An 11583-nucleotide genomic window follows, 5' to 3' on the forward strand; every position below is an offset into this window, starting at 1 on the left:
TTTTTCTGTGTCCTAGCAAATAAAATGGGAAAAAAATTAATGAAAATTAGCCCTGGAAACTGTGGATTATCTCCATGATTCTAAAGGTACCTTTAGCAATTTCAGTGAACTAGGGATAAAAGGATAGCTACTACAGAAATGAACATGGTGAATAATAGATTCAGACATCAAGTAGGTGAAGCAAGAGATTAGCATTTAGTATTCAGACAGTGCTGAGCAAGGAGCTAATTTTACTGCTGAACATCTGCTGGATGTTCTGAACCACTGAAGACACCAGATGTGCTATTTAAATGGACAGTGAACATTCTGGGAACTGCATCTACCCAGGTGTTAGTATAAGCTTTAATCTCCGAACATAGCTCATGAGAAGCAACCAGGACTCTTTGCTTCAGGTCATGGCTGTTTGTGTCTTCTGCTCATCTCCTCTAGGTAACCCACCTGATTCTCAGCATGTGTGGTAACTGTATGATACTGCCCCAACCTCTAGAGAGAGACAGAGAGAGTAGGCTTAGTGTCACCTGAGTTCTCTGGACTTCATCTCTGTCCATTCTGTCATTCTTAGAGTTCAAGCTTCCCCCTTCCAGGAGGTAAAAGTCCTCCTATCAAAAGGTGCTCCCAAGAGCTATTGACTGGAGCACTGAAGCCATTTGCTCTGAGGATCAAGGGGGCTCCCTCTGGCACGGTATCTATTTCATTCCCCACCTCATTTAGGAATTTCCCCCCAAAGCTTGCTTTTTGAGATGGGGAAAGTAGAAGGAGCATGGTGAGCGCTCTTGGAAGGAGTTGTTACCCAAGGAGGCTGTAGACAGGAACAGGAGCACTGTAAGAGAGCAGAGATGGCTGTTGGATTGTAAGCTGAGAGACTGATTTTCATGTCACCGAAAGGCCCAAAGGCCCTCTAGAGACAGTTTATCACATGGTGACATTCTTTTTTTTTAAACATACAGTTTTCTTTTTTTTAAATTATCTTTATTTATTGGATAGAGACAGCCAGAAATCGAGACGGAAGGGGGAATAGAGATGGAGAGAGACAGAGACACACCTGAAGTCCTGCTTCACCACTCACAAGGCTTTCCCCCTTCAGGTGAGGACCGGGGCTTGAACCCGGGTCCTTGTGCACTGTAACATGTGTGCTCATGCAGATGTGTCACCGCCTGGCCCCCACATGGCTACATTCTAAGAGTACCAGCCCAGCCTCCCAATTCCTCACTTATATGGCATTTGTCAATAGGAAGTAAATTCCCCATAGGTCCTAATCCTGCATATCTCATTCACTCTTTCTTTGAGATTTCTTTAACATGCATAGTTTGCTGGAGTAAAAAAAAAAAAAAGCCAAGGGGCAGTGCTGGTGGGATGAGACATAGTTACAGATGATAGTTAACAGCTTCCAACCTGAAAAATAACAAGCAGACAGTGGCCACCAAGCCTTGGAGATGGCCTTGGAACCTAGAGGAAAAAAAGATTTTCTTAAGTTTGATTATCACTCTGGAGATGGCAATGCGTGGGAAGAGGGCAGGGCTTTATTTTGGTGTGAATCCTCCTCTTTCTGATAGACCTGTTCCAACGAGTCTGTTATAAAGACTCTAGTAGAATAAAGTATATATGGGAATGGTAAACAGGAGAGTCTACACTGCCCCCCCCCAAGCCCCCCACCCCAGGAGCACCACATCAGCCTCACACCTCTCCAGATAGCAGAAAGAGGATATCCTTGTAGTTCAGGACTTTAACCTTCTTCTTCCCTCATCTAACAGAAGGGCTTCAATGCCAATAATTCCACTTCCCAATTCTCAATCTTCTATGCCAAACCCATTAGGTAAAGAGCTGGTATGCTATTCTCAGGGGTGTAAGTGAGGACTTCAGCACTCTGTTTCCCCAAGTTAAGATCTAAGTTCTCTGGAAGCAACTTCTTTACCCAAATCTACATCTTTTTATCCCACATATTGGGTCCTAGAACCAATGCCAAACATCAGAGGAAGAAAAATCCCTACTTTGGTTTTCCCGTTAGAAGGGGTCGGAAGAAGAAAGCAGGACACGTACAGCAACAATGAGGAAGTCCAGCCAGCACCAAGCATTGGTGAAGAACTTGACGAAGCCATAGGCACACCACTTGAGCAACATCTCCAGGATGAAGATATAGGTGAAGACCTTGTCAGCATACTCCAAGACGGTACGGATGGTCTTTCTCTGCTCAATGTAGATGTCCTCGAAGGCCTGCAAGAGAGGCAGCAACCATGTGTAGTGTCTAAAGGTAGGCAGGAGACAGCAGGAGTGCCACACAGCTCCCATCCTCACTCCAGGGTGCCTATCAATCAGTTTCCTGTGGCTCACTTTACTGCACTGCTTCACATAGCTCTTTTTTTTCTTTTATTTTAAACTTTTTAAAATATTTATTTATTCCCTTTTGTTGCCATTGTTGTTTTGTTATAGTTATTACTCTTGTTATTGATGTTGTCGTTGTTGGATAGGAGAGAGAGAAATGGAGGGGGGGGAAGACAGAGAGGGAGAGAGAAAGATAGACACCTGCAGACCTGCTTCACTGCCTGTGAAGGGATTCCCCTGCAGGTGGGGAGTCGGGGGCTCGAACTGGGATCCTTAAGCCGGTTCTTGCGCTTTGCGCCACCTGCCCTTACCCCGCTGCGCTACCACTGGATTCCCCACATAGCTCTTTTTAAAACCAGGCAGCTCTAATGAGATGCAATTCACACAATACAATTTAGATTTAACATATACAATTCCAACAGCTTTCAGTATATCCAGAGTTACGCATTTATCATTACAATCAAATTTAGAAAAGAAACTCCAGGGGCCCAGGAGGTAGCATGGTAGCTAGTGTTGAACTTAGAGGCATGAGGTCCTGAGTTTGATTTCTAGTATCAAATGTACCAAAATGATACTCTGACATTCTCTCTCTCCTCTATTAATCATTAGATATAATTATTTCATTTTTTTTAAAAAAGGAAAAGAGGGGACCAGGTGGTGGCACACTTGGTTGAGCACACATGTTACAGTGCACAAGGACCGGGGTTCAAGCCCTTGCACCCCTCCTGCAGGGGGGAAGCTTCACAAGTGGTGAAGCAGTGCTACAGGTGTTTCTCTCCCTACCCCTTTATCTTCATTTCTGGATGTCTCTATCAAATACATAAAGCTAATAAAACATAAAATAAAATAAAAAGGAAAAGCCCACTCCTGGCTGTCAGCCTCTACTCTCCCTACTTCCTCCCCTTTGTCTCCGGCAACCACTGGTCTATTTTCTATCTCTGCAGATTTGCTTATTCTAGACATTACGTAACATGTGCCCACTGTAAGTGGCTTCTTTGACTTAGCAAAATCTTTTTATGATCATTCACCATAAATACATGTACTTCAGTCCTTTTAATTGATGAATACTATTTCAATAGACGGTCATGCTACATTTTGCTTTTCCTTTATTGGCTAATGGACATTTGTATTGTTTCTACTTTTTGGCCATTGAAAAATATTATCATGAACATTTGTGTGCAGACCTTTTTTTATTAATAAGATTTTAAAAACTGTTTTTTAAATTTTTTATTCCCTTTATTTCTTTGATAGAGACAGCCAGAAATTGAGAGAAAGGGGAAGAAAGGGAGGAGAGAGACAGAGAGACACCTATAGCACTGCTTCACTCCTTTGCCCTCCTGCAGGTGGGGACTGGGAGCTTAACCAGGTGCACCACCACCTGGTCCCTGTGTACAAGTCTTCAGGTGGCTATTTTGTCATCTCTCTCGGGGTATAGCTCTAGGAATGAAACTGCTGGACAATATGGTAATTCTAAGTTTAATTTTTTTTTTCCCAGAACTACTAAACTGTTTTCCAAAGTGGTCACACCATTTTATATTCTAAGAAGAAGGCCCTAATTTTTCCACATCCTTGCCAATATATATCTGAAGTTCAGTCCATGGATATGGGTGGAAAGTAACAAAGCTATAAGATATTTAGATGAAGAAAATCTACTATTCTTTTCCATTTTTTGTTCTGGACTTTTGAATGATCAGAAGGAAACAACAGCAGTCCAGGAGGTGGCTTGGTGGATAAAGTGTTGGATTCTCAAGCATGAGGTCCTGCATTCAACCCTCAGCAGCACATGTGCTAGAATGATGTCTGGCTCTTTCTTGCTCTCCTCCTATCTCTCTCATTTATAAATAAATATAATCTTAAAAAAAAAAGAAAGGAAAGACTATTCCTATATTCAGAGTGGTGGACTAAAAAAGCTTGGTGCTAAGAGGAAGGAATTTCTTCCTTTTTTTTTTTTTTAATATTTATTTATTCTTTTTGTTGCCCTTGTTGGGAAGGAATTTCTATAGCATGAAACAAAACAAAATAAAACCTGGAAGTGGAATAGACAGATAGTGCCAAATAAGGAGAAAAGTCTGTCTGCTGTGAAGAATTCCTGAAGGAAGGACAGACCTGAGCTACCTGCAGATTCTTCTAAAAATGGAAGCACACAGCTAGGAGATGCTTCAGTTTTACCACTGGAAGTCATGGATCTTCAGTCTTTCCTAAGATCTTGGTACAAATGCATCTATGTTCAATCAAACAAAATAAAACAAACAAACAAACAAAAAATAATAGCTGCTATGTTAAGTTCCTGTGTTACATTTCTTGCATATGATTCTATATGCCATCATATGGGAGATGCCTAAAACCAATTTTCATCATAACTACACTCTAGTCTTTTCTTGAGTATTTGGCTGGTTTTGCTATTTGCAGGTCTTATTCCTGGACTGGTCTCAAATGTACAGGGTCTTTATATGTACTAAGCTACCCTGCTTTATGATAAATAATGTCAAAGGTGAACAGTAAAGAATGTTCAAAGCTTTGGTTTCCCTGTTGCTTTAAAATGTTTGTTTGTTTATATGAGAGAGAGAATCTGAGCATCACTCTGGCACATGTGATGCCAGAGACCAGACTCAGGACTTTATGCTGAAAATTCCAAAACTCTAGCCACTGTGCCACCTCTTGGGCTGTTCCCTGTTGCTTTTATCTTTTTTAAAAATATTTTATCTTTATTTATTTATTGGAGACTACCAGAAATTGAGAGGGGAGGGGGAGATGGAAAGGGGAAGAGACACAGAGACACCTGCAGCCCTGTTTCACCACTCATGGAGCTTTCCCCCTGCAGGTATGGACCTGGGGCTTGAACCCAGGTCCTTGGGTACTGTAATGTATACACTCAACCACATGCACCACTGCCTGGCCCCTCTTTTTTAACCCTTCTTCATCCTCTTCTTCCTCCTCCTCCTCTTTCTCTTGTTGACTGATTGATATTTTGTGGAGCTGGAAAAGAACCTGAATGTGCCACTGGTTAGTGATGAGCACATGTGCTCACATGTGAATGGGAATAACCCTCACACCAGAGGTCTGACTCTCTAAATTCCTGCTAATACCACAGGCTCTCAAATTCCTCACACACAGCAGAGTGTGAGGGCAAAGTGATTGGAGGAACAGCAGCTCTCTCTAATCTTGAGCAACTGAAAAGTAAACAGATCTGGGATATTAGGTAAGAAAGAAGAAAGGGAAGCTCTCTCTTTTTTTTAACTTTGGGTTTTTTGTATTATTAAATTATTCATTTAAATATTTTATTTAATTATTTATTGGATACAGGCAGAGAGAAACTGAGTGAGGAGAGGGAAATAGAGAAGGAGACAGAGAGCCACTTGTAGACCTGTTTTACCTGCTTGTGAAGCTTTCCCTTTGCAGTGGGGACCTGGGGCTTGAATGCAGATCCTTGGGTGTGGTAACATGTGCTTGCAACCAGGTACACCACCACCACTGCCTGTCCCCAGGGAAGCTCATTTTAAGAAGCTATCAAACCAAAAAATGGAGACACTTGGTAATTTGTATTCTCATCCTAGTAAAAATGAGTCTTGGTTTTAGTGGGCTCATGCTGAGTTAAAGATCAGGATGTAAGCAAACAGACTCTTAATTCCAAAAGCTCAGAGGCTGAGTCCAGAGCACTTTAACTGACCATTATTCTCGGGTTGAAAGCCAAACTGTGCACTAAGAGATTGAGTTTGGGTTCCATCCATTCTTTCCCATTAGATCCTATAAACGGTTCCCTGGCCACCCCTCATCTTACTCTCCTCTGGTCCTCACCAGGGCACCACTGCTGAGCAGAATCATGAAGATGATGAAGGTCTCAAACCAATTGTGCTCCACGATGAGGAAGCAGGTTTTCCTCAGGATCCACCAAGACTTGCCCAGCCCTTCTTCAATGTTGACCTGGCAGCATTTGAACCGTTGGACACAACCTGGCACCAGCACGAGAGACAGATCAGATTGTGGGAGCATGCTCCACCCAGGTCTGCCCTCTCCTCCATCTCCCAGGCCCCACCAGGTGTTGCCCCATCACACTCTGGAAGTAGAGGTTGAATCAGAATGGCTGATTTGGAAATAGAGAGGGTAGCAGGGCTACCGAGAGTTGGGCAAAGTCCTACAAAGAAGCAGTGAGAGGAAGAAGAACAAGGTAATCAGGAAGCAGGTATGGCTATGAGAAAATAGGCCTCTCTAATAGAATTTTCTGGAATGCTGCCAAAAGAAAAAAAAAAACAGACAAGAGAATTGTTTGACAACAGCAACTGTACATGAAGACAGCAACTGAACCTCCCTTTCTCACCTAACCTTTAACCTTGGCAGAAAAGTATCTGTGCACAGTACAAATATCACACATTCACCCCGTCTTCTTGCCTCTATTCACCTTCAGTGAAGCAGGCATCTGGATCCAAGTATTCCTCAGGCTGTTCCACAGGAACCTCTTCTACTTCTGGCTTGATATCTATGGTACTTCCTTCAGAAGAGCTGGTATCATCCAGTTTCTAGATACACATGGAAAAGGGAGATCAAACAACTCAGCAGCAACATTATCTACTCTGCACTGACAATTCTACCTCTGGAATGGATGATGTATCCACTCCCCAACACACACACACACACACACACACACACACACACACACACACACACCCCTTATTATAATATCATCACCATCCAAGTCGGGACAAGCATACAACTACCATAAGGTATGACAGTGAAAATCACTCATAGATGACAGAGACCCAGTCTCAACACAATGTGATTTTAGGTTGGTCTCAGGGATATAGCTCAGATTGATGAAAGGCAGGCTAGAATATACTCCAGCCCCTGACCTGGATGACCCAGGAACAATGGAGATAAATAAGTCCAAGGACATTTTAGAAGTCAGGTTGTCTAGGGAAGGCCTAGAATTATACTGAGGAGCAACAGGGTTGGTTTTTAAAGTAAGTTGGCTATTACAGAATCTCTCCACCAGTCCCATAGCTCAATACCTCCCTAGACCAGCAAAGTTTTATTTTTCAGGGGGTTAGTTATTTTAGGCTAGGACCTTACATCTTTGCTTCCTTCAGGATCTGACTCGCTGGTAACATCCTCTGTGTTGAGGTTCTCAAAATCAGACTCGCCTACAGCAATGGGCACCCTCACGGTCAGGTTGGGATTGTTGATGAAAGACATGTGGTCCTCATCAATGATGTACTTCTCTACACTGCTGCCAATGCCACTGGTTGTGCCATTGCCATTCTTCTGGAAGTCACCATTCCGGTGGATGTCTGCGCCAGTGTGGTTGGCAATGCAGTTGGCCTTCTTTTCATACAGCTCATCTAAAGGTTTCACTTCATCAGCCTCACGCTGCTTGAAGTGGGCCTGCATGAAGGCGTGCACTTTCAATTTGGTCCAAGCCACACCCTTCTTGATACGAATCACAGAGATCTGTAGGTTGTTCATTTCTCCATCATCATCTGTGGCTGCCAGGTTGTCTGCACTGAAGGAGCTTAGAAGCAAAGCCAAAAACAGGTTCAGCACCTATATCCGTAGATTAGAAAAGAAGAAAGTGAATGTAGAATGGCATTAGGTAAAGCTATTCACTAAACTAGGGTTGCAAATTGGAAGCCCACAGATAAAAGCAACAAATTCAAGAGTTTGTATTGTATTTTATTTGGCCCACACAAAATATCAGTCTCCCCTCCTTCATTTTACTTTAGGCTTCCTGGGCCAAGAAAAAAATAAAATCCAACATAGCTGGAAAGTGGGAGAAAGGGTTTTTGGGTCAGGGATCAGATGTTCAAAGTGAAAATTAAAAAATTTAGTACTAACCACCAAGTTGCCAATGACCATGACCATCATAAAGACAATGAGGCACATAGCCTGGCCTGCTACCTCCATGCAGTCCCACATGGTCTCGATCCACTCCCCGCACAATACTCGAAAGACAATGAGGAAGGAGTGAAAAAAGTCATGCATGTGCCATCGAGGGAGTTCACAGTCCTGGTTGATCTTGCAGACACATTCTTTGTAGCTTTTCCCAAAGAGCTGCATCCCCACCACGGCAAAGATGAAGACTATAATTGCCAGCACTAGGGTCAGGTTGCCCAGAGCACCCACTGAATTTCCAATAATCTTGATCAGCATGTTCAGGGTGGGCCAGGATTTGGCCAACTTGAAGACTCGGAGCTAAAGGAAAATACCCAAACAAAAAACCAAATGATACTCAATCCTTTTTTTTTTTTTTTTTAAATCACACGGTTAAAAAAACTACAACATAAATTAGCAAGATCAGCTTAAATATTCTGAGCACCATAGGGGAAATCCCAGGGTTGTCTGATAATGTCTTAAGCTAAGAAGAGGGAGACTTGAGGCACGTAAGGAAAAACTGATTAATTTCCTATCATGGGAAATTTTTGGAACTAGAAGCTAAGAATACTGCCTTGTATTAGTCCTTGGGTTAACCTGCTTTCTAAAAATGCACTCATGAGCATATCTTTTCCTAGTCATTGCCCCTCTGGTTCTGTCAAATTTCTACATAATGTAATCAATATTTACAAGGATTTTGCTAACAGCTCATAAATCCATAAAATACATTAAGCCTGTGATGGGATGATGATAATTAAATACTACATCATAAGTTAATAACAAACATGTAATATAACAGAAATTTTGGCAAAAGGCAGTACTATGGATTTGGACATTTTCTTTTTTTATTGAAAATATGAATCTATCAGAGAGTTCAAAGTTTACCAGGTGCTGTCCTATGCATTATGTTGGTTACTACTATTTTTTCTCTTTCTGTTTTTTTAAAAAATAGTTTTTATTTAATGGATAGAGACAGAGAGAAATCAAGAGGGAAGGGGAAAATGGAGAGGGAGAGAGACAGAGAGAAACCTGCAGCCCTGATTCACTGCTTGTTAAGTTTTCCCCCTGCAGGTGAACCCAAACCCTTGAGCATGGTAATGTGTGCTACCACCCGGCCCTTCTCCTTCTGACAGACTTTTAATTTATTAAGACTATGAGAAGCAAAGGCACCTATCTCCTAACCCTTATTGTAATTTTTTATATAATAAGAACTATTCTCATAAAGTCTAAGGTGGTTGGATTCTAACCAAAGACTTGTAAGCAGAGGTACTAGAAATTTGACAGATGTTATTGGTGACTTGGACTAAACAAGAACTCTATTTTACACACACTACTCCAATATCCATTCTTAAATATGATGAATATCTTGAGTAAAAAATAAAATGCTTTCAGTTTGAAAATATTAAATGTTAGCTTCTTTAAATTCATTCGTTAAAAATTCTCCTTAGCCAATGGGATGAAAAATGAAGCCAGTGTTCAACAACTCATTTCAATATAATTAAAAATCATTTTATTCTCATTTTCTGGAATGGTTCACCCTGACAGAAAAAAAGTAATAGAAAAGCCATTTTTGAACAAGGAGAAATTCTGGACATTTCAGGGAGATGTTCAAAGAAAATAACAGATTTAACAGCAAATACGTATGAGACCTCCGAATACCACTGGCAGTTGTTCTTCACTGTTTAGATTAAAATTTATTTATTTATGTTTATTTATTTTGAGAAACTTCCTAAAATTTATTTCTGTTTGCTGACTGATTTTTTAAAAACTAGCTTCTGGTTTTATGTATTTACTATAAAGTTTTAAGATTTTAGGAACTAATTCAATAGATAGTCATCTAAGATTGGGAGTAGACTATAGCTAAGAATTTTAAAATAAATTATTAGATTCACTTATGGAAATCTTTTTCTAGTAGCTGCAAGACAGGAAATGTAAAAAGAAATTAGAGAAATGTGGAATACCAATCTGAAAGATCGCAGCACCGAAAGCCCCTCCACATCTGCTAGACTCAGTTCCATTAAACTGAGGGAGACAATAAATCCGTCAAAAATGTTCCAACCTTCTTGGAAATAATAGTAGGGATCCATGGCTATGAGCTTCAGGAACATTTCTGCTGTGAAAATTCCAGTGAAAACCTAAAAAGGGGGAAGACAAAGGTTCAGAAAAAGAAATAGTAGGAAGAGAATGCCTTTATCATTATCTCTGAATACAACATATCCTCTTAAATACCAGCCTTCATTAATTTATCCACCTAAGACCATCAATACCTGGGCATTACATGATTACTCCATGTGGTGCAAGAAAATCTTATTTCCTCTTGGTGTGAGTGAAGTCCTGAGCCCCAATGTCCCCACCTTTGTTGTCAAACCAATCAATTCACACTGTTCAAGAGTAGAATTAAAATACTCTTTGTAGGGAGTCGGGCGGTGGCGCAGCGGGTTAAGCACACGTGGCCCAAAGCACAAGAACTGGCATAAGGATCCCGGTTCGAGCCCCCAGCTCCCCACCTGCAGGGGAGTCACTTCATAAGCAGTGAAACAGATCTGCAGGTGTCTATCTTTCTCTCCCCCTCTCTGTCTTCCCCTTCCCCTCTTTATTTCTCTCTGTCCTATCCAACAACAATGACATCAATAACCACAACAATGTTAAACAACAAGGGCAACAAAATGGAAAATAAATAAATATAAAAAAATTAAAAAACATTCTTTGTAAATATATTTTTATTATTCTTAATTTATTTATTGACTAGAATCAAAGAGAAATTAAGAGGGAAAGAGACAGAAAGACACATTCCTTCTTCACCACTCCTGAAGCTTACCCCTGAAGTTAGGAACTGGGGGCTCAAACCCAGATCCTTACGTACTATCATGTGAGCACTTAACCAGTGCACCACCACCCAGGCTCTGAGATACTCTAAGCAAGAGGAATACTGCACAAATGACTCTAGGAGGTTAGCTGTTAATTGAATGTATATGGGATGTTTGCATGAAAAAAGTATCTGTTTTGTTACTATATTAGAAAAATATAATATCCTTTAATATCATAGGTCTTATCAATTTAAACTTATCTGGACATTATTTCTTTTATTTATTTACTTATTTATTTTCCTTTTTGTTGCCCTTGTTTTTTCACTGTTGTTGTAGTTATTGTTATTGATAAGACACAGAGAAATGGAGAGAGGAGAGAGACAGAGAGTGGGAGAGAAAGATAGACACCTGCAGACCTGCTTCATCGCCTGTGAAGCGACTCGGACTCCCCTGCAGGTGGGGAGCCAGGGGCTCGAACCCGGATTCTTACGCGGGTCCTTTTTGCTTTGCGCCACGTGCGCTTAACCTGCAGTGTTACCGCCTGACTCCTGGAAGTTATTTCTTATTTTAAGTCATAATAGCAATAAAACATGGC

General features: G+C 41.1%; 1 protein-coding gene across 4 annotated transcripts in view; it reads right to left on the reverse strand.

Moving 5' to 3' along the window:
• Window positions 1–11583, reverse strand: part of SCN8A (sodium voltage-gated channel alpha subunit 8) — a 185833-nt gene that overhangs the window by 24439 nt on the left and 149811 nt on the right. For all 4 annotated transcript variants that reach the window (XM_060195347.1, XM_060195346.1, XM_060195345.1 and 1 more), the window contains 6 exons: window positions 10143–10316; window positions 8146–8502; window positions 7384–7854; window positions 6716–6833; window positions 6115–6269; window positions 2038–2211 (listed from right to left, as the gene is read on the reverse strand). In XM_060195347.1, the coding sequence (XP_060051330.1) occupies window positions 2038–2211; window positions 6115–6269; window positions 6716–6833; window positions 7384–7854; window positions 8146–8502; window positions 10143–10316 (1449 nt within the window). The remainder of the gene's footprint in view (window positions 1–2037; window positions 2212–6114; window positions 6270–6715; window positions 6834–7383; window positions 7855–8145; window positions 8503–10142; window positions 10317–11583) is intronic.

The sequence above is a fragment of the Erinaceus europaeus genome, chromosome 7 (assembly GCF_950295315.1).
Source record: "Erinaceus europaeus chromosome 7, mEriEur2.1, whole genome shotgun sequence".
NCBI lineage: Eukaryota > Metazoa > Chordata > Mammalia > Eulipotyphla > Erinaceidae > Erinaceus > Erinaceus europaeus.